We start from the raw sequence: 20,927 nt of genomic DNA, 5'->3' as shown, positions 1-20,927 counted from the left end.
GCACTACTGGCCGAATATCACTGCGTATCGACAGGGCAGGCGGTGAACTCCAGCACCAAGGACTTTTCGTTCGGTTCGGCGGAACAGTAAGGCTGCTCAACAGGCAGCCTTCAAAGCATCCGTCATTTAAAAGGAGTTAGAGGAAAAGGTAAAAGACGAGGGGCCCTCAACGCGTTCGCCACTAGGTGAGTCCAGCACTCCGTTGTCTCTTGTGAGCTTTGCTACACTAGCCTGTCTGGCCAGTCACTTGGCCAATCCGCTTGATACGGGACTCAAACCAAGCAGTCCGTATTCGATATGACAAGTTTTCAAAGGGTAAGGGGCGTTTCGGAGGAACAGCATCGATGGCCAAGTCGAGGCAGTTCACCGTCAGCCGCGTTCCAGTCTGTCGCCGGCAAGGGCAAGAAATCCCGCAGTGCCCACATAAGCCTTTCCCAGCCATACTAAAATTCCATTATGTAGCAAAGCAAATTGTAAAACGACACACAACGGGGAGGAGAAAACCCAAGGCGAGATTCTACGGGGCCGCCTGCGCCGCAGCCGACAGCGGCCCGCGACCCATGACATAAAAGCGCATAGGGTCTTCACAGTAGGCCTCCGCCTGTTCTTCTCTTCTCTTCGTCTAGAGACAAGTGTAGAATGTTCATGCATGTGCTAGTAAAATTCTGCATTGAGAGGCCTTAAAGTTTATAAGGGCAGCATGCCGTCACGTGGTTAACCGAAGGGCTGCCTAGATTCTGAACAATCACTGGTCCGCAGCTCTACTCCCAGGTATTTCAACACCTGTTTACGACTGAAATATGCAAAATTCAAAACTGAGCCATGCGAATTACACGCACGGTACTAATGCCACTAAAGGCAAGTTCTACAAAGTATAACCAAACCTTGACTAGCCAGTTGTTGTTTCCTACGACCCTCCACTGCGAAAACTGGTGCCGTCTCTACCGCCCTGTCTAGCACTCCATGAATCTTACTTTCAGAGCCATAAGAATAGGTGAAAAATTCAATACTGCCACATGCTCAAGTCTCTAGAACAATCCACTGGTCCGCGCAGCCAGACTCGGGAATCTGCCCCCTGTAGCTTGACAACCCAGTCCAATCTAATCCTAATACGCTGCGAATCACATCTACTCCAGCTGCGCATCAGCTAGAAACATTGGTGGCCTCATGGCACGACCCTCATCGTTTACGCCGTTTTGAACTGTTCAGCAAGCACTGCGCCAGCAGGGCCTGCGCCAATCATTAACCAGTTGGCTTGCGTCAGGGCAGCGTGAACCATTCGTTAGCCAGTTCGCTTCGAATATAAAAGTTCTTTCACAAACAAGTGGACTCTTTGCACTATTTTTGCAGTGAAGTCAGACCAATGCAGCACCCCAGCGCGACGCTCGCTCCTACGCATTTTAGACGTGAGATGGGGAGCCTCTGGGCTCAGCCCAAAGCAACGCAACACCATATAAACTTTGAGCCGGCAAGCATATACCAGATTGGTGAACATGACTCGCCTTCGTTGCCCGGCCACCAAAGTAGTGCATAGGATTGTAGTCAACTCCGTCACGCAATAAATAACACATATAATCAAATGGGGCCCTCATGCAAGCTTGCTTCTTCGCAAAGTAGCAGGCTGCTCCCGGGTGATAATTGAGAAGAACTGGAGAAACAATGCTAGACTAACGATGCTGCAAACAAGCAAATACCATACAAACATATCTGAAAGCGTGTGCACAGAAGCAAGCTCAAGCACGAACACCCGAAGAGGCAGCTCCGCTAAAAAAGGTAAATACAAAAATGACTCACAGGAATCCATGCGCGTAAATCAGGCACAACGGCTTTTTATTTTGCAAAAAAAAACGAATGCACATGATATGCGAAGCTGACAGACGCTCACCGGAAAATGCCGCTGAGAAGGAATTCGTAGAACAAGCTGGCCAGGGACTCCGCTGAACACGCAGGAAAACAAGGGTGGCGTTATCGAAGTTTGGTTGTGCATTATTTTCTAAACACTTGGCTGAAACTCCCCAGCCCTAGCAGAACACAAGCAGTGGTATCCAAACCGAGGTGAGGCCAGGACAAATGAAGGCCACTGATGAGCGAAAAAGTTTTCTGCAATATCCCTTGCACTCCGTTTCCCTTAGCAGCCTCTTTCACGCTGCATACGCTAGCCTCGTTTCTTAGTATTTACGAACCTCTTGAAAAACCAGCGTTTAGGCGCGCGCAAACCCAACCCTCAAAGTCCACAGTGATAATGCGATGACCTGTTTGAAATGAGAAAGATGCAGGTGCAAAATACAAAGAAACATCTGGCATCGAAAGCTAAAGGAGGCCCTTATGCCCGGAAATCAAATACGCACGAGGGCAGACACGAAAAAGGAGGGGCTTTGGTCATCCTTAAGAAATATCCTACCTGCTTCTAAATGGTCGACAAGCCGCTCCGCAACCTCTTCTGGCTGCTTGATTTTAGACGTCTCCTCGAGGATCTCAGTAAGCTGGCCACAACAACATTTGCCGGACCATTCATACGTTTGAAGGCGCATGCAATCGTCTATGTTTACCCAAGCGGCAGGTGAGGCAGAGCTGGATTCGCCACTTCTGAATAGCTCCACAGGTGGAACAAGGACGTGCTTTGACATCGCTTACCCTATGCCGAACCTGTTTCTCCCGTTGATATCCCGGAGTGTTTACACTCGGCAAAAACGCATTTGCAACGAGAATGCCCATACCGGCAACTTCCTGATTAATCACCTCGGCGAAGGCCTTCAAAGCTGCCTTTGTTGCACTGTATGTTGAAAGTCCGTAAATCGGCACGAAGGTCGTCAAGCTATTCGTGAAACAGATAGCCCCAAAACGGCGTTGAATCATGGACGGCAGTAAATGCTTAACTTGCAAGAATGGCGTACACATATTCATTGCAACGCATCTATTGATATTGCTCGTTCCTAGAGCACAGAAAGGCCGAGGATCCACGTCAGCTGCGTTGCAGAAAAATACCTCAATCGGCGCCTCCTCCTGGGTTTCCTTTAAGCTGCTGCAGGCCGCTGATGCCCTCAGGTTGCCCTGTACAGTCGCAATAAGGTATTAAAATGCGGCACAGCATATTCGAGCAACAAATAAGGACAGGCGGAGCGAGCCAGTCAAAGGCTGTTTGCACGCATGTAAAGTGCAGCTGGGTTTTGGTTGTCTCCGTAGTTTGAGCACTATCTTGGAATAACGTGCGGCTCCAACACAGTGTCTGGTGCCCATTCACCTTCATAGAAGCTGCGATATCCAAGCATTCAATGGCTGCCGTGCTATTCACTAAGTCCGCTGGAACTGTCTGGACAACGACTGCTGTTCCCAGTTTGTCCGCTTCCTCCAAGCACTTGGTTTGTGCTTCCTGGAGTGTCTCGCCATCTCGAGCCACCAATGTGACAATTTTTGCTTGCTTTTGTACCGCCTCAATGGCGATAGCATGTCCGATTCCCTTCGACCCGCCCGTGATTAAAACATGACGCCCCTTGACGGAATAAGGAGCCGAGGTCCGACCCTCATGTGGATTTGAGGTGTTCGCAGAGCGAGTAAGAAATATCTGAGCGGCGTAGAGGAGTGCGATGCAGCCCAAAGTAACACAGTACACGATTATGATGCCGAATACGCCGACGACATAGACAAGAGCAGGAAACAGCAGGAGTGCAGCGGTCATGCACACCGCCCCCTCAATTCTTGCCCACCTCGGCACTGAACACGATGATGTGCCTGCCATTTTGATTCACCAACGAGTGGCCATGCGGAGGCTCACGAGAAAAATCCGCAGCAAAGGTTTTCTTGCTGCAGAACCTTCTCACTGTGGTTGTGGGGCCGAAGAAGATCCAAAATTCTGGATTAAACACACTTCGGGAAAAGGAAAGTACATGGAAACTGCCAAATGCAGTATCTGGTTGTTATTTTGCACTAGTCCTATAGAATTCTGTTTCCTGTCTGATACCAATATACAGTGGTGGGACAGGTACTTGGCTGCCCACTTGCGACAAAATGACAGGCATTACAATAGTCTGAAGCTATTCATAATAGATTAATAGAGTAATTAAATTAATAAATCGGTTGGATTGTGCGTTTTCTGTAGAAACAGATGTACCGAATTCCGGCTCACGCCTGTGGCTCAACCGCAAGACCATCGTTGGGGCTTAGTGTTTCATTGTGTATGACACACTAGTGCGCGGATGCTAGCATTATTCTATTTCAGTTTTCAAAAGCCCCCGAACTTTGTCAACTACGTGCTTATATTTTAACGTAAAATATTTATGAAGCTGGCGATCTACAATGCGGGCACTGGAGATGGCCAGACACAAGGTGTGAGGTGGTCTCAATGGAGTTTTGCTCAGATGATAGAGCACTTCAAAAGAGGCGGCTCTAACACTCCTGGACCTAAACCATCTGCATAAGTTGCCTTTTGCAGATGTGTATGTTTGTTATACCATATTGCGGCTTGCAGTCGCCTCTTTGTACGGAGCTGACAAGATAGAGTCGCTTCACTGGCTGAAGCTCCCGGTGTAGGCGATTCTCCGAAGTATTCTCCGCCACCAAAATATCTTTTTCCCTCTTAACTTCTTGTTAGATTTGAAGTCTCTTCTTCAGTGCTTTTGCCTACATTTAGCCCCCGGAGCTGTTGCTGTAAAATGTGCTTGAATTAGTGCTGAGCATGCACTTAACTGGCCATGCCACTGTTGCGCACACTAGCTCCCATATTTGAGGGGCTTACAACAAGTTGGATTCGATGTTGGTGAAACTTCAATACTGTACATGAAAACGTGGTAGATCACTATGCTGGCTCTAACGCAAGAGCCTTGTAATTTCCCAGACATTAAGAATGCGTTGATAATTTGGGAATTTTTGCGAGTAAATGTATTGATTCAGGGTATTCATCGGGAATTCATATGGAGGAATCATATGGTAGCACAAGTTTCTACTGGGTTGCGTTGTAGGCTGTGGGGACTCAGAGCGTTCTAGGTACGAACCTCAGCTTTGCGCCTTTACGGAATGCACAAAGATTTGCTTCTTATGATACAGGTGCAGCTTTTTCTCTACACCTTGATAGAAATTCTTGCCGCAAAGTCGGCAGATCTGCGAAATGGTGGCGGCTTCCGAAAAAGCGTTGATTTGGATCTCAGGATGCGCACAGCCCGCAACAGTTGGAGCACGTAAGACGTCGGAAATAGAGCGGAGTCCCCCAAGTTTATTGATTGTACGTATGGACAGTGTGCGCTCGTCTCTTTGGTTTGCTCGTTTCCACAATCATATTTGAGGGGCTGCAGCAAGCGTCCATCACCATAACCTAAACATCTACAACCACTGTGAGCCTAATCCTTCCAGTGCGTGGTTAGAGTGATTAGTACTATTGTTTGGAAGCTAAGAAACTAGGTTTTCTTTGGGGACGAATTATTGTTGGCGTGTCAGGCCGGTGGAGCATGTGGGCCAATGCTGCAGCACAAAAGTAAGATTCTACAGCTCTGACTGCCAACTACTTCCTCTGAGCTACAGTTTCCAGTTTCTGGAGAGTTTGCAACAAAAAAGCCGTCGACCCCTTTAGCCGCTTGTTACTTTTATTGGACGGTGAACTCATATAAGCCATGATTTAATAACGGCAAAGACTGGTATCTCCACATAGCATGAAATGCGACCTTTTGCCTGTAGACCGCTTTAGCAAGATAGCACATTCAGTTCCTACGATAATGGTAGGTACCTGGGCGGGCACTACCACACTGCTGAATGCCCTATTCGCTACTGTGGCCTTCTCTAGGTGTAAATTTACTACAAATGCGCTCTCTCGCACTCCATTAAACATGTCATACTTTCGCTTAAGCGTTAAGCGGGCCGCGTTTGCGGTATGCCAAATCAGGGTGATTGCCATACACAGCCTGTTTATCGCGCCGTAGAGCAGATGCCCTCAGCAGTTATATGCTAGCGGATAAAGGTAAATGGAAGCCCTTTTCATCGGTCTTAGAAATAACAGAAAACCGGCCATTTGTCCATCGTGTTCACTCCCTTCGAGGCGCTTTTGCGCCTTTACTGCTGCTGGCGCTTTGGCTCCGACTCCTCAATCCCTTTCCAACCAGTAGTATCGCTATTCAGGAGTGTATTCCTCCAGAGTGTAAGTTGTCGCACTTTGTGCGTTGGTGCACTCTCTGAGCTGGCTACGCAACACATCAAACGCTGAGTGCATGCATAGTGAAAACCAGTGCAGACAGCAGTGATGCCTCAAACTGGCGGGCATCGTTACATCGCTATGCACATATAACTGTAGCACTGTTCTTAACCAAACTATTTTCAGTTGCTATCGCCATCATACCTTGTTTAAAGCGTACTTTCTTAACTGGCCCATGTCCGTTCGTGTACACATGAGCCCTTATCGCCAGTAGAAGCCCAAATGCTGCACATTCACACGTTTCTGACGCTTATATGGCTAAGTTAATATAGGGCAGAACAGTTGAGAGCTTCTGTTATGCTTGCCCGTTTTACATTGCGACACGTATCGAGTTGTCTGGGTGGTGTTTAACTGTTCGGGCGGCTATGTTCAATAATCTACAATTATAAGCCATAATGGGCATTGCTTTTAATTTGTCATAAGTATATAAAATATAACAGTGACCTGGCTCGTGGGACTGCTGAAATATGTTTGCCAGAGCAGGTGCCGGTGACCCAGTTTCCGTCCTAAGTGGCTGATCTGACGAATCATGCGACGACTGCATCGTGTAAACCAACCTCTCACCACCATGCCAACTACTTGTTAAAAATCACGAAATGCTATGGGTGTCATTTTATTGGAAGCTTATATAAGTGTTGGTTCATATGCCATACTGCCCTACGGCAGCCGTAGTGCTTTGCTGAGGCCTGCAGGAGCAGCAACACCAACAGCACCCTGTATAGCAACGGCAGCAGTACCCGCCTTGGTACCGGTTATTATTACAGCGCTGTTTTTGTTACCTCATCTCAGTGGACAATACTTCATGAAAACAGTTTGGGGTTAAGCAGAGGGATCCGCTCGTGTCTCATATTTAAAGGGGAGGGCCCTGTTTTACATCCATCCCGAAATAAAACCTGAGAGTGAAACCAACGTAGCTTGCTCCAAAGGAGCTCCATGCTAACAGCGGCAGCATCAGAAACGTCAACAATTTGCGGTAATACAGTAGGCGACGGCATTTGCAGCGGGAGCAACAGCAGCTTCTGTATGGTGGTTTTGAGAAGCCATTGCCCTCAACATTTGGTACTGGGTAACTGAAGTCTGCCCGTACTGACCCGTCTTCTGCATAAATTGTACTGTTCGTCTCTTGGCTGCAATCATGCCGAGTGCTCCCTGCAGAGGGGCAGCAGCAACTTCATCACCAGTACCTTCGCAAGAAGCCGCAGCAGACGCTGCTGCAGCTCCTGCAGGTGGCACACCGGTAGCAACACTTTTGTGCGTTCAATCGCAGCAGTGTAAGAGAGCATTGCTCACGAGAAGGGCAAGCCAGAGTAGCTCAACCGGCAAAGGGGCTCCAATATCGGCCAAGGCTCTCAGACAGTTCTTCGGCCTTAAGCCTGCACAGAGCAGCGAGACCCTTAATAAATCAGTGCCACCGAAGCAGGGAGCTCCTCTTGTTGGAGCAAGACAAAAAGTCGAGCAATGCGCAGCAGAAAAGCTGAATAGCTTCCCTGGTGACTTTTCAGGAGTATCCCAAGGAGCAGAAAAGGGATCAGACGCTCTATCGGCAGATGCTGCAACCGCTGACTCAGCGGCGAAGATTTATGGAGCAGCAGCTTCAGCAGGTGTCTCACCAACTCTCAACGTTGGACTGCCCTGTTTGAGGCCGCAGCCGGCAAGCTCAGTAGTTGAACAGTGCCAAATGGCAATTTCTGCAGAGAAATCGGCTGCCAACGTCTCGGTGCAAGTGCCCCCGAAAGCAGGGGGTCTGACTCACGTTTTCAACTGGAGGCACAAACGTCGCATCACCCCTTACAGCCTGAGTGGTACAGCAAGTGCCACTAACGAGGCGGATTTTAATAGCTCTGAGGGACAAACGAAACTGCAACGGACAGGAATAGCAGCGTCAGAATCTTCTCCTGACAGGTTTTGTGCTGGCATTATACCCAATGCGTGCGGGAGCAGCGGTGTAGACACCACCAAGCAGGAACGAACAGGATCGTCACGCGCTCTGCAGCAGGCTGACGCAGTGCTGAGAAAAGTAGCAGCAGTCCGAGCAGTGGAGCCCACAACAGCATCTGCAACTACTCCCCACGCAACTTGCATGATCTGGGGTTCTGGTAGAGAGAATACTGCTAAGGCCCCTACAGCTCCAGCTCCAGCACCTCCTGTGGGTCGCGATTTTGGGTCCGCTTATCCGGCTCGTCTTACACGACCCTGGGTAGATTTGCCCGAGCCGTTGATACTCCATGTCCTTGACTATGGCGGAAAGGAGTTTGCAACAAGTGAGCACTTTTTTTTAATGTTACTTTGCTGCTTCTGCTGCTCTGGCTGTTGCTCCCCGAAATTGCGTCGTGCTGTTGTGGAAGCTTGCCAGATGGACTTACGACGAATTAGCTTCGGTAATTTTGAAGGCTTCGTCAAGGTATTATCTGTGTTTTTGTGTCTGGCATTGTTGCTGCTTCTGTTGGCTCAGCTTGCCGTCGCTTTGCTGGGGTTATTCGCCGTCAGCGGAGGGTCTTGCGCTTTTCCGGGGACGCTTCGACGTCTTCTGCAGAAGCTCTTATCAAGGCAATAATGAGGTAAGAACTGCTACACCAAAGAACAGATATACTGTTCGAAGATTTCGGGCGGAGAGAACAAGACACTGAGGTCCCACTGCAGCTCGTGCTAAGTTATTGTCCCACTCTGTCTTAAAGATCCTGCTGGCACATGGATCTGAACCCACTGCAGCTTGTGCGGGCGCATGTTGCAGCTCGCCAAGTTTGAGGCTGCTGGAGATAACTGCAGGGGGGAGCCTGAGTGCATCACAGATAGAGCGTCTCTCACGAGCCCGTAGCAACGCTCTCCCCCAGAAGCTACAAGTCTTGGTGATGCGTCGGTGCAACAAACTTACAGACAAGAGCCTAAGGACACTTCTCCTCAGGTGTGTAGGAATGGAAACACTGTCGCCGCAATGGCACGCGCATGCCATTGGCAATCTATTGCATGTGGCGCTGTTGGTGCTTCCGGCTAGCTTTTATCTTGCTCTGCTCTTTTCGGTGCATATTGCATTCCAGACCGGCGCATTTCGGCTGCTTCAGGCTTCGTGACCTGCGTTGTGTAGATCTGCGTGACTCCTTCTCCTTGACTGATGAAGCCCTGTCAACACTGGGCTTGCTGCCTCGGCTCGAACGGGTGGCCTTGGGGCTGACAGTTGGAGCTCGGGGGTGCTGCCGCCTTACTTGCCGATCAATCAAGGCCCTCCTGACACCGCAGCAGAAGCAGTACCAGCAGCAGCAGGAACATGCACAACCTCAGCACGAAGTTGAGGAGTGCATAGCTCCAATCAAACTTTTGTCCCTTGCCCGATGCAGCGAGATGAAAGACTTCACCGTCCTGGCCAACGCAAAAAAGACGCTCGTGAGACCGCATTCTGTACTGCTCTTTGCGCTTCATATTGACGCCTAGCTATTGTTGAGAACCTGCTTCTGCTGGGGCATTTGGGGTCGCTGACAACAGTTTATTGCTGGAAATATCCATACCCTTCGTGATTTTGTAGGAGTTTCTTGATCTGCGCGGGACAGCTATTGATGACTCGTCCGCTACTGTCTTTGCTTCTCTACACAATCTGCAAGTCCTCGTTCTGGCAGGTGGGTAGTGCCAGCAGCCACAATATTGCTCACATCAAAAGTCGCGGAATTACTGTTAGTGCTAGCTCTACAAAGAATTGACGGGCAGGTCGCTTGGCAGTGGAGAGAACGTCAGCCAAGTTTGCCTTTGTCCTTTTTGATCATACACTCAGTGCTGTGGTTTCTTCAATGTGCACAGACACTGCAGTAACAACGCTAACTGTTTCGGCTGTTGTGGAGGGCTGCCCCAAGCTGCAGATGCTGGATCTTTCTTGCACTGGCCCTGTTTCTCGCGACTGTCTCTTTCGCCTGGCATTTTCTCTCCAGTCGCTTACGCGCCTTAAATTAAGCCACACGGCGTGAGCTGCTGGCCATTACCCGTCTCAAAATTCGCCTGCATTTCACGCTGCTGGAGATTCCCACTTGACTGACTCATGCAGCTCACGGCTTACTGTCAAATAAGCAGAAGTAACACCGTAGAACGAAGCCACACTTTGAGGAGCCGCTCTTTTTCTTCAAGTATCACCAGCTGTGCCGTTCATGGCTTTTGCGTCCTGCAACGCTTGCCTTTGTTGTCGCAGGGCTATCGATGATAGTTTGCTGGTGCACTTGCTGGCTGAGCTGCCTCTCCTTCGTTTTCTTGACGTTTCGCATTGTTGGAGGGTCACTTCCGCCTTCTGTGATTCTGGCTTCACTGTTGCCTCAGGTACTACTGCGACAAATGTGCCTTCAGCTGCCTGATGCCTTCGCAGATTGTAATGACTGAGACAATAGCTTGCTGCCTACTGTTTTATGGATTCCTCGCTTTCAAGTATTCAGGACGATCGTTCGTGCACCGACTGGGACCGCGCGTTCTCTTCTTGTGGCCGTTGGTGCCTCTGTGTTAGAGAACGTGCTGCCCTGCAAAGAATTTCACATAGCCAGTAAGTGTTTTTGCTCCAATATTTTCGGCACAGGGAAGCAGCTGAGGCGATTAGGGTTATTTGGATGTAATGTGGAGAGACAGAGGGTCGAGGCAGCCCTTGTCCTTGCGGGCGCCACCAACGCGAGGTTGTCGCTTCACAACGTGAGCTGATACGGTTGCCTTCAGGCTCTGTTGCAATCTGCTATCCCGTTCTTGCGGACACTCGCCAATTTCTTGTTGCTGCCTGCCACTCCTGTGTCAGTAACATGCTATGGAGTTGCTTTGTATTCAGGAGATGGCTCTATTTGAAATGCCCCGAGTGTATGCCACAATGAAGGACTTGGACATTTAAAGATTGCCACGACTATCCCTGCCTTTTCATGGCTTCCATTCACATTTTGGAGCTGAGTGAAAGCCTCCGTGCATTATCGTGTAGAAGTCACTCTGGTGTTGTCCACTTGCTAACTTGCAAAGGCGTCCGTGCGGGGCTGCAGCTGCAGTCTTGCTCCACTTCGGGAAAATAGCGGCGTTGTTGAGGGAAGACCACTTCGCTGATTGTGTGTTAACTGCTCCTCATGCTTTACACTTTCCTGTCGCATGACATGACTAGACGCCCACAAGCAGCCACTAGCTGTTTTCTAACAATGTGAATGCCTCTTTCCTTACAGACAGTTTTTGGTGTATCCGGTGGCATGGGTTTCCATGTGATTTACTGTTGACTACTTTTCTATGAACAGCGCACACTGCACTAGTTTCATGCATGAAATGCAGCTGACTAATTGAGCATCACGGGCCGCAGCCCTAAGTTTGTGCACCTTAAGGGAATGCTCATTTCGGCTCCTGCGCCATCACTTCTAAGTCTTTTTGAGCACCGGATCGGCAGGTAACTCGGTAGACTCTTGTTTAAATTCTGCGTTTGAACCGCCAGCCGAGGCAATTTTTGGTGTTCAGAGCAAAATTAGCACGTGTCGTCCACAAAACAGCTAGATAGGTGGGTCGTACAGACGGATTAGCTGTTAACTTCTTGAGTAGGGAAGTGCTATTGTGGCGTTATATATTGGCCTCATAGGCTCGCTTGTAGAGCGCAGCGCATGCTACTCTCTGCGTTAGACTACAGAGTTCAAGTTGAGACTCTCGCCAGCACATGTATGCGAAGCTACGCATGCTAGTGATTACTAAACGGCGGCCGAAACGGGTCACTTCGGCAGTGGTGACAAGGCAACTGCGTAGATTTGTTAACTATCAAGAACTGGCGACAGATCAGCCAAGAAGTAGGTGGGCATACGTCGAGGCCGCCTTAGTCATGCCACAACGAAAGCTAGCATACACTGCATTGGTTGCCAGCCCTTTCATTCGGCATGCTTAAGGCCATAGAGAAGTGCTCCCTACCCTATTTTCACTGCATGATTCTACTTCCGCTACGGGGCCCCAGGGAAGAGGTGGCTGGAGTAAGTACTATTCTCGACTTCCACCACTAGCGCCACCAAAGAGGCATAAGAGGCGTCCGTTTGGCATTCAAAGACGGGGGTATCTGGCAGGCTAGTAATCTGGCAGCGTGCTGGGGTGTAATTGAAGGTTTCTCCAACGGGAATGGAGCATTCGGCCCATCTTGGGAAAAAGTACAACATAGTAAATCACACCTGAGGCCAACAAGTGCGGCGGAGTAATCACACGCTCACTGTCCCGAGTGTCATCGCAACGGTCCAAGGCCTACAGCGTGAAACGCTGCGTTGCCCAAGAGCTTTACTCGGTTTGCTAGCAAACCTTACAGGCAGCACGAAATGAACATCCGGGCAGGATGCACTCTATCTGATCTCTGCACGCCTGCAGTTTGTTCTACGTTGGTGAGGAGGCCAGAAAACAGTGCTAAAGCAGGTGCTGTTTGCTATGTAGGGATGAAGCGAAGGCATCTGTTTTACCCAACGAATTCAATCGTTATTTGTCAGGTGCAGATTACATGTCCGCAGTAAGCCAAATTGACCCCAGCACTATAAGATCGCACAACTTTACATGATCCTCACGGTAGAAGGGAGCCCTTTTGCTCTAGGAAAGTGGGAATGCTTGGGCAAATGAAATTTGAAATTCAAAGTGCCACCGGAAAAGCCGCATTGCTCCCTATTTTAGAAATAGATACAGTGGGTGTATGACGGCTTTCGTCAGGCTTCGCTACTAGTCAGTTTGGTTTGCTCTGTCGAACAAATGTTGCATTCTGGTAGAAGCAAGTAGCACAAGTTTGTAACCCTATTGTCCACGTTTTCCAACTGGACTGCGTCCCTTGGACTTCGTATAGGCTCCTCTGGAACAGAGATTTGAGGGCTGGAATTCCAGGATTTTTGAAAGGATTAGCGGCATCGAAGCAGATTCAAAACTGGATGCATGGAACAACCAACAGCCCTCTATGAGGCGCTAAATTTTTCCGAAGGCGCCTCTTTTGTCTGCATGGCTAATATTTTAATGTTGATTCTACCAAGGTGATTTCATTCCAATTGTCGAAAAAAATTTCGGCAGTTCATACCGTGACTAACCTTACTGGGATCTTTCATACTTCACTGTCGTATTACCAGTTTTCTTCACTTTCATAGGATTTCGCTCTGCCTCGTACTTTTTATGTACAGGCTACAGCGATATTCACAGCATTTAGCTCTTGCCTTTCTCTTTAGGAGCGTCATTCCGGTCCTCTTGTGCGTGGATGAAGCTGTATTTGGGCTGCAAGGGATAGTTCTGCAATTTTCACATTTGCTTATGCAGGGGGTTGCTTGCGTTCATGTCCATCAAATGAAGTTGAGACTCTTTCATTTTGTGCGTGTCACCTCTCGTCCTTGTACTATCACGTAGTTCTAGTCATGTCGGCCAATTTTCTTACTCAGGGATTTTCTTTGGTCCGGCGCTTCCTCGATCACTATGAATGGACGAAAGAGCAGGGCATGGTGCAAAATAGAGTGTTACAATGTTATTTTCACGACGCCTTGTCTAGCCTTCGTAGAACTACCATATATCCACGAACTATGTCTGCATTTGGCCTCAAGCGGTATTTACCTTCTTTTCATAAATAAATATCGTGTGTCAGCAAATCACACTTGATTTTACATTGCGCCCACAGTCCAAAAACGTCTGGCGCGGAGTTGCGTTTGCATTTGCCTACCACTAAGTAACAGCCAACAGTATGCTAACAGTGTTCTCCGGACAGTCGATTCGCGACAGCATCTACAAAAAAACACAACAATATCCGCATCTTTGTATGAAAATTGCTAGCATGAGGACAGTATTTCAATATTTGCTTCTAGCATTTCGTTACCTGCGGTCTCCGCGCCCCACCAGTAACCACGCACCAGACCAGCCACACTAACACAATCTACTCAACCACCACGCTCCAGCCCCATGTGGTAAAATTTTCATCGTAAGGCGAAGGGGAACAGCCATTTGCTTTTTCCCAGTAGTGAAGGCAAAGCTGCATATCACTCAGCAATAAGTAAGCCCCCGGGTACTGATCACTCTGTGGAGTGGTGGGGTACACAGCTGCAACCAAACCCAGCGAGCTACAGTCTCCTCGCCTTCTGCCCTTGTCACCGTAAAATGAAGTGCTAGAGCTGATTTTTCTGACGTGGCTTACTTAGTGGTGGCGTAGCATTTGTGACTTCGGCACACTGCGGTTCCTCCTTCAAGGCTGAGGTCTCTACAGTTTCACAAACGAACAAGTTGGGACGATGAAAGCAGAGGGAGAGGGGCGCAATGTAAAGTGGTATAGCAGTGGAGGCTCGGGAATCCATCCAAAGGGCCTATGTTCCGTCGTGCGCTCCCCGCCCCGAGGCCCTTCCGACCGTGCAGAAACGCCGCTCGCCGCGGATTTTTTCACCTTCAATAGGTCGTCCACAGTCATCGCTCACCGTCTGCTACCATCTCGCGAAAATACCGAAGAATTAGAGAGTTGCAAGCTGACTATTGCTGCGGCGTCGGCAGCTGAGTGCGGTGTGACGGCCTTGGCCTCAGCGGAGGCCGAGACGAATGAAGCGCCTCTCCAGCTGCTCGCAGGGTTGTCAAATGGCCAGCTATGGCTACTCGAGGTAAAGGAGCAAGAGCAAAGGGAGATCGGGGGACAGAAGCTGCCACGTTCCCTCACTGGCTCATCAAAGCAGCTTCTATGCTGTCGGATGGCCGAGCCAATCGATATTGCGTGCTGCTACGTCACCAGTAAGGATGACACAGGACTGGCTGACGCAGACAAGAGTAAGGAAGGCCTCAGCAAATGGATTCTAATGGTGGTCGTGCTGTATAGCGACGGAGTTGCCGTTGCATCATGGCCAGACAGAAACCAAACAACGGAATTCCCGTGAGTTGTACCTGACCCTTCACGAATTACGGAACCTATACATTTGCTCTGCCACTTTTTTTGTGCAAAGCTTTAGGCTGCATATAATGCTCCAAAACTGTGCTGTTTGGACTGTGCACAGCGTTGTGGATGGAGGGTGCCGTCTCACTCTGTCCCCCCGAGGCGACCATGCAACGATCAGCACCAGGAAAAGGCGCCTGGTCCTGCTTAAGCGTGATGGGTGGCAGTTTAGCGTTTTGAAGGACTTCTCTCCGCTGAAGCTTACAGGCCCTGCTGAGCCGCCACCTCAACCTGCTTGGTGTGAAGTTTGTTTTGTCAGCAGTGCTGGTGCCTCGTTAGCCACCCGCTTATTGTGTCTTCCGGTTATATGGTCCAAAATTGTCCTAACAGCGCTTTTTTTTCTGCGTGCAGGGTTAAAGAGGAGAAACTGCTGCTTCCGGGGGCTCTGCAGCTCCGCTGTTCATCCAGATCAAGTGCTTGGGAGGAAGCAACTGAGGCGCCGTCCTTGCCTCAGACCGAAGCCGCGTTCCCTTTGGCTTTTGTTCAGCACTTTGGTTTTATTGCCGATGGTAGAGTATCTGTCGTACCCAATGAGGGGGAAGGCGAACCACTGATATGCGGTGTATCCACCAGGGGCACCATATGCGTTTGGAGGATGCAGGAAGAGAAGCCGCTTATGACAATACGCAGTAAATAAGTCACTTGTGCCCTCAGATCCACTGTCTGGTACTTGCGCACTTCTTCCACCATTTCATTGTGGAGTTGCATGAGTCCGGAAGGCCTCTTCAGATTCTCTCGTGGGTTTCTCGTGTCTTTTGTCCATCTGCAGATGAAGGAAAGGCGCAGTTGCAGGGTATTTGCCTTCTTCCCGCCGTTGCTCCGCTTGCCTGCCTAATGCTGCTCCGAAGTGATGGTACTCTTGGCTTCCTCTGCCTGTCCTCTGAAGACCTGTGCAGTGCAGCTCGTTCAGCGGCACAGGCTGCTGTCGCCTCACCCACTGTTGACAAGCGGACGAGCCAGAATTCGAAGACTCCTTTGGCAGACGGAGAGGAGGTTGAGGGTGCGAAAAGTGAGTAGAACTGTGTTGGGGCCAGTGCTCATCAATGGACTTCGATGGACGGCGTCAGGTCATTCGCAGGTTTCTTCATTCTGTTGCTGTATTCGTTGACATATCGAAAGAATGCGTGCAAAACATAAGTGCTGCTTATGTGGCCATGTGGGCGCATGGGCACTTGCTTTCTCTGTTCAAGTGCACCGGTTCGAGCTTTTGTAAGTTTAGAGGTGCGATTCCCTATTTAGCTGTTGGAAAAGTACATAGCTGCATTTAATGGCTTGTGCTGCGCGACGTGTCATCATTCTGTGTGTAGGCAGCAAAGCATCTGCAAGTTCAGTCGAAGCATTCCTGAGTCGGGAGGCTGCGGAAGCCTCCGCTGAAGAATCGGAAAACGAGACGGAGGGGAATGAACTTTTTGACGGAATGGAGGCCGAGGAGAGAAGTGCGCAGGCAGAGAAGCATTTTTGTTGGCTGAATTGCGTCTGTGAATTCCTTTGATAGCAAGCGCAGCCATGCCCATGTTGTTTGAAGATGGGTGCCTTTAAGTATTTGAGCAAACATTGTCTGCCTGCTGAGCTTGTGTTCAAAGTGGAGGGTGCTGCAACCTGAACCACTTATGCCCATGTTCCTACACAAATTTGCCACGCGAACGCTCTTCTTTTCACTAGCACTAAATTGGGTAGATATATAGAGGCAAGGACCGGAGCGGTGTCGAGTGCTTGTATAATGGTATGTGGTGTGTTGCCCGCGGTCATGCATACATCTTACTGAAAAGGGCATGCTGGCCACGCCCTTTTGTTGGCTGCTGTTCATGTGCGATCATGCGTGCAGCGCCCCCCAAGAAACACAGTCGGAAACGCCGGAAACGGTCGCTAGCTGGAGCTGAAGAGGAGAGTGAAAGTAGTGGCACTGAGACTGGGGGCTTTCACCGGACGTCAGTAGACGGAGAAGGGCTTGACGCTGGGGATGCTGAAACTGTCGCATCGAGCATTATTGCTCTACGGTCCGAGTTGCGAGAGGCTCAGGCAATGATAAATTCACTGTTCAAGAGGCAGCACTATATTAAACAGCCGATTGTTCATCCAGGTGGTGGGCCCAAGCCACTAGAAGCAGGAAAGCCCTGGTGCGAAAAAGCATCCGTCTGTGCACACTACAGTTCTATTTGTTTAGGGCTTTTCCATGCCAAACATTTTACAGCCACCACAAAAGACTCCAGAAGTTTCACTGTTGAGCTGTATTTTGTGCATATGTGCATGCCCATATGAAGGCGGCTAGTGAGGCTCTCTTTCTGTTTTGTCACTGTGTGAGATAGTGGACGTTAGGTTCATGGCAAGGTGCAATTTCAAAAACCCGCTTGTCTCCTGTGCTGCTCCTTCAGGTGTTTGTTTTGGACTCATATAGGGCATATAACCAAGACTGTGACTGCCGACAACTCTGTGCTTGACGTTTTTAATTTCTCGCCTGGTGCTGTTGCTGATGGCACGGCTCACAGAAAGTTGACAGACTTGCAAAATTCGTCAGCTGCTGCTCTCTGTAAGTAAACTGAATCGCTACTGCTACGGTGCGGGTGCTATCGCTACGGCATGGGTGCAGTAGATAGGTGTTGCATCGCTCGATACTAAAGGGCTGTTGAGCGAGTGGGAGCTTTGGCTGCTTGTTCTGCAGGTAGAGCTGGTGTTGTCTTGGCTGCATCAGGCTCCAATCACAGCGTCTTAGAGTTCCGGTAGGACTTCCACTGTCCCTCTTGACTAAGTGATTCCCGGGCCTAACACAGGAGGCACGTCAATTCATTGGTGCGCAGAGCTTTATGCACATCATGAACCACTCCATGATGATTGTATGCTGTGTTTACTTTGCGAAGCTCCTTTTTGGATGCGGGCTCGTGGCTGAAACATTTTCCGGAGGGAGAGGAGATTGTTGCCGTCGCTGCAGGGGATTCATTCGTGGCCGCAGTCACTGAAGAGAGGCAGGTTTAATTATTAGCACAAGGACGCTCACAGTTTCGCTGGATGCCGTTTAGCCGCTTAGGCATCGCACTTAGACACTGGAGTCCGCAATAGCAACGATAACACGATCGGCATTTTATTGGAGGTGGTTGCCCTGCTGCGAAAGCATGCGAAAGCATGTTCCATTTCACCTGCTGCAGTTACATTATCTGCAACCCTGGTGCATTCATGTCCTGTAACTTGTTGCTTCAGGACGCTGCGCATCTTTACATTGGGAGGGACACTGCTATACACAGCCGATGTGTTTGGGAAGCCCGTTTCGCTATGTGGTTCTCAGCAATTGCTGATCGTTGTGACACAAACAGGGAGTAGTGAAGGGTTCTTGCAGCTGTATTGCTACGTGCTACATGTTCATCCGAGCCCAGCGTGCGAAAATGCCACTTTTCGTCTGCCAATTTCTTGTTTAAAGAGGCGATTGGCAGCTCCGCCTGCCGCAGCCGCTTGTATTCCGGAAGTGGACATTATTCATGAAGGTAGGTGGTGGTTAGGCTTACCGTGAAGCAGCGTAAACGCCAAGGCCCACTGCGTGGTCAATATGAGATTTCGTGCAAGGTTTTGGAAGCCTTTGCGGACCTTCTTTGCCTTTATGCATTTTCAGGTTTCTTCGACGTGGGGTCCCCACTAGATTGGATCAGTGTTTCTCCTGGAGGAATGCCCGCAGTAAAGGATACTTCGGGCAAGTTTAGTCCCGTAACGTCCCTGCCAATCAGGATATCGTAGGACTTAACTGGCAGTACGTGCAGGTATGCACGGAAGAGATGTCGGGCTAGATGGCCCGTGAAAACTCGAGTTCTCGTGCTTCGCGAAGTGCAGCGACCATAACCGTGCTTTTGTTTTCTAATTGCATTTGGCTTAGGAATCGTGCGCGGGCTGCTACCGGTTGCCTCCACGAGTGTTGGAGGGCTGTCATACGCATTCAGATGGGTGAAGCTATGCTCGCTTAGGGAAGCATCAGCCACGGCGCCTCTCTTTCCAATTATTATCGACGAAACGAAAGTCAGTGATATCAGATAAGTTGGTTTTTCTCAGCGCCGCCTCTGTTGCCTTCTTTACGTCTTATTCGTTTTCTTTTTAGGAGTTTGTTCTCCTGGTCACTTCATGTGTTTTATTGCTTCAGGGGGAATTGGGTGTCGTCCGTCTAAAGGCGAATGAAGAAGGTCTCTCCTTTCCTGATTGTTCCGTTGCCGATGCTTTTTTCGGGTACACAATGGAACATATCCCTCTCCGCATACCTTCGCCAGACCTCTGGAAATACGGTCGGTGGCAGAGGCTTCTACGGCAGGATAAACAACTCAAAGGGGTTGGAGATGGGGGAGGGGATGCCGCGCTCGTTCCCTGGCCGCAATATGACGAGCTGAGGTTTCAACAGGAAATGGCCATCAGACAACTAAATCATTTTGTCAGCATCTGTGGAGGGTCAACCGTTGGTGGCGCCGAAGGGGATGCTGAGGCCAGGGAAGCTCATAGAAAGCTTCAGCTTCTTAGCAAACGGCATGACAAATACTGCCTGAGAGGCTTCGCTAAGTGTACAGATGACAAAAGGGTGAGGGGCCAAATTTTCGGCAAAGGCCCTGAATCAAACACATAGGTACTGTTTTGCGTTGCTACATCGTCAATGACCGGAACTTCATCATTACCCACCAGCTGCAGGCGTGATGTTTAAGAACCCCCACTGTCTCTCTATTTCATACCACCGCTTGTACGGGGACCAAGAAGGATATGACTTGTGCGGTGAAGCACCACTAGAATTACACGCTGTTTTGTGTAAATGCACGAACTGGCTGGATGCTTCATATTTGCAGCTTCATGGCGTTGCCAAGGAAATGGCGCTGAGACTGAAAAACGAAAACGCCCCCCAGCATGCTCGTTCACTTCTAGATTCAGATACGCGGCTCCAAGCAGAGTATGTTGATAGAATTCTCAGAAGACTCTCAATGGCTCTGGTACCTTGACCCAAAATGGTAACAAGCGTGTCAAATCGTACTAAGCACTGCTGCTAGCCAGCGCGTATCACCAGCTAAGCTGCTTCAAAGGAGCAGCTGTGGTGGCACTTGGTCATCGTGTTGTATGGAAAATGTTGAAACGAAGATTGAGCATGTACGACCTTGGTGATAGGTAGGAGCCGCTTCGACTGCTCCAGCACTTCCGACTTTTGTGCTGCAACGAACTTCGCAGTCTCAGATTTATCATTGTTCTGTGTTTATTTGTGCACGCTGCAGGCAGCTTAGAGAGGCCCTCTTGTGGCAAGAGCAGCAACGCCATAGCTTTGGTGCGATTGCAACAGCAGCAGCAGAGACAAATGCAGTTCAGAAGGAAAACTGTTCGCCTCCACAGGACTCATTTAAACAGACGGAACAGAAGAGCTCGACTTCTGGAGAGGCATGCTCTACATTACCTACCGAGAAAAGATCAAGCATTCAGAAATTGATCCAGGTCCGTTCGCAAAGTTAGGCACCCCCTCCACTTAAACTGGAGTACTTAGTGTGACTCTCCATTGTGGGTCAGAAAGCTATATAGCTGTTGTCCCAGCAGGCATAGTATTATGTTGTGCTGTTGTTGTTGCACTTTGGAATGCACTGATGTCCACGCAGTGGCAGCAGCTGCAACAGCAGCAGCAACAACGGAGAGGCGGTGATGTTGGCCTGGCTATGCTATTCGACGGCCAGAAACGTAGAGCATCTGAGTCGGGACTTGACAGGGCGCAAAAAAAATCGTACTTCCATAAGGCAGACTAGGGGATGGATACCATCTATAACCTCCGCGGAAGGGCTAGACAGGGAACATCAGAAAGCCATTACTTAAAATATTCGGAAAGAAGCGCCAGTCGTACTACGCTACTCCAGCGGCTGAGCCTCAACAAACCAGGACACTACG

At 49.6% G+C, this 20,927-nt stretch overlaps 3 protein-coding genes across 3 annotated transcripts; 2 read left to right on the top strand and 1 right to left on the bottom strand.

Annotated features, from left to right (window-relative positions):
- Positions 1 to 1,588: 1,588 nt before the first annotated feature.
- ETH_00002550 (oxidoreductase, putative) lies at positions 1,589 to 3,736 on the bottom strand (the record flags this gene model as incomplete). The annotated part of the gene is made up of 6 exons (XM_013372901.1): positions 1,589 to 1,676; positions 1,886 to 1,937; positions 2,184 to 2,252; positions 2,402 to 2,483; positions 2,635 to 3,051; positions 3,242 to 3,736. 6 exons carry the CDS (start codon positions 3,734 to 3,736, stop codon positions 1,589 to 1,591), a joined length of 1,203 nt encoding a protein of 400 aa, XP_013228355.1.
- A 3,574-nt stretch (positions 3,737 to 7,310) lies between these two features.
- ETH_00002545 (uncharacterized protein) lies at positions 7,311 to 11,018 on the top strand (the record flags this gene model as incomplete). The annotated part of the gene is made up of 9 exons (XM_013372900.1): positions 7,311 to 8,436; positions 8,628 to 8,733; positions 8,907 to 9,077; positions 9,235 to 9,553; positions 9,693 to 9,783; positions 9,962 to 10,121; positions 10,344 to 10,468; positions 10,719 to 10,828; positions 10,959 to 11,018. The coding sequence occupies 9 exons, from the start codon at positions 7,311 to 7,313 to the stop codon at positions 11,016 to 11,018; spliced, it is 2,268 nt and encodes a 755-aa protein (XP_013228354.1).
- A 3,352-nt stretch (positions 11,019 to 14,370) lies between these two features.
- On the top strand, positions 14,371 to 20,788 carry ETH_00002540 (uncharacterized protein; the record flags this gene model as incomplete). Its single annotated transcript, XM_013372899.1, has 14 exons — positions 14,371 to 14,993; positions 15,115 to 15,291; positions 15,405 to 15,682; positions 15,823 to 16,062; positions 16,361 to 16,489; positions 16,879 to 17,136; positions 17,713 to 17,770; positions 18,246 to 18,526; positions 18,652 to 18,729; positions 18,910 to 19,049; positions 19,171 to 19,596; positions 19,856 to 19,956; positions 20,273 to 20,486; positions 20,645 to 20,788. 14 exons carry the CDS (start codon positions 14,371 to 14,373, stop codon positions 20,786 to 20,788), a joined length of 3,147 nt encoding a protein of 1,048 aa, XP_013228353.1.
- Between the last annotated feature and the right edge of the window lie 139 nt (positions 20,789 to 20,927).

This window comes from Eimeria tenella, genomic scaffold (genome assembly GCF_000499545.2).
Source record: "Eimeria tenella Houghton genomic scaffold, Eth_scaff110, whole genome shotgun sequence".
Taxonomy (NCBI): Eukaryota; Apicomplexa; class Conoidasida; order Eucoccidiorida; family Eimeriidae; genus Eimeria; species Eimeria tenella.
Note: the sequence above shows the minus strand (reverse complement) of the source record. Positions and strands in the feature narration are given on the sequence as shown.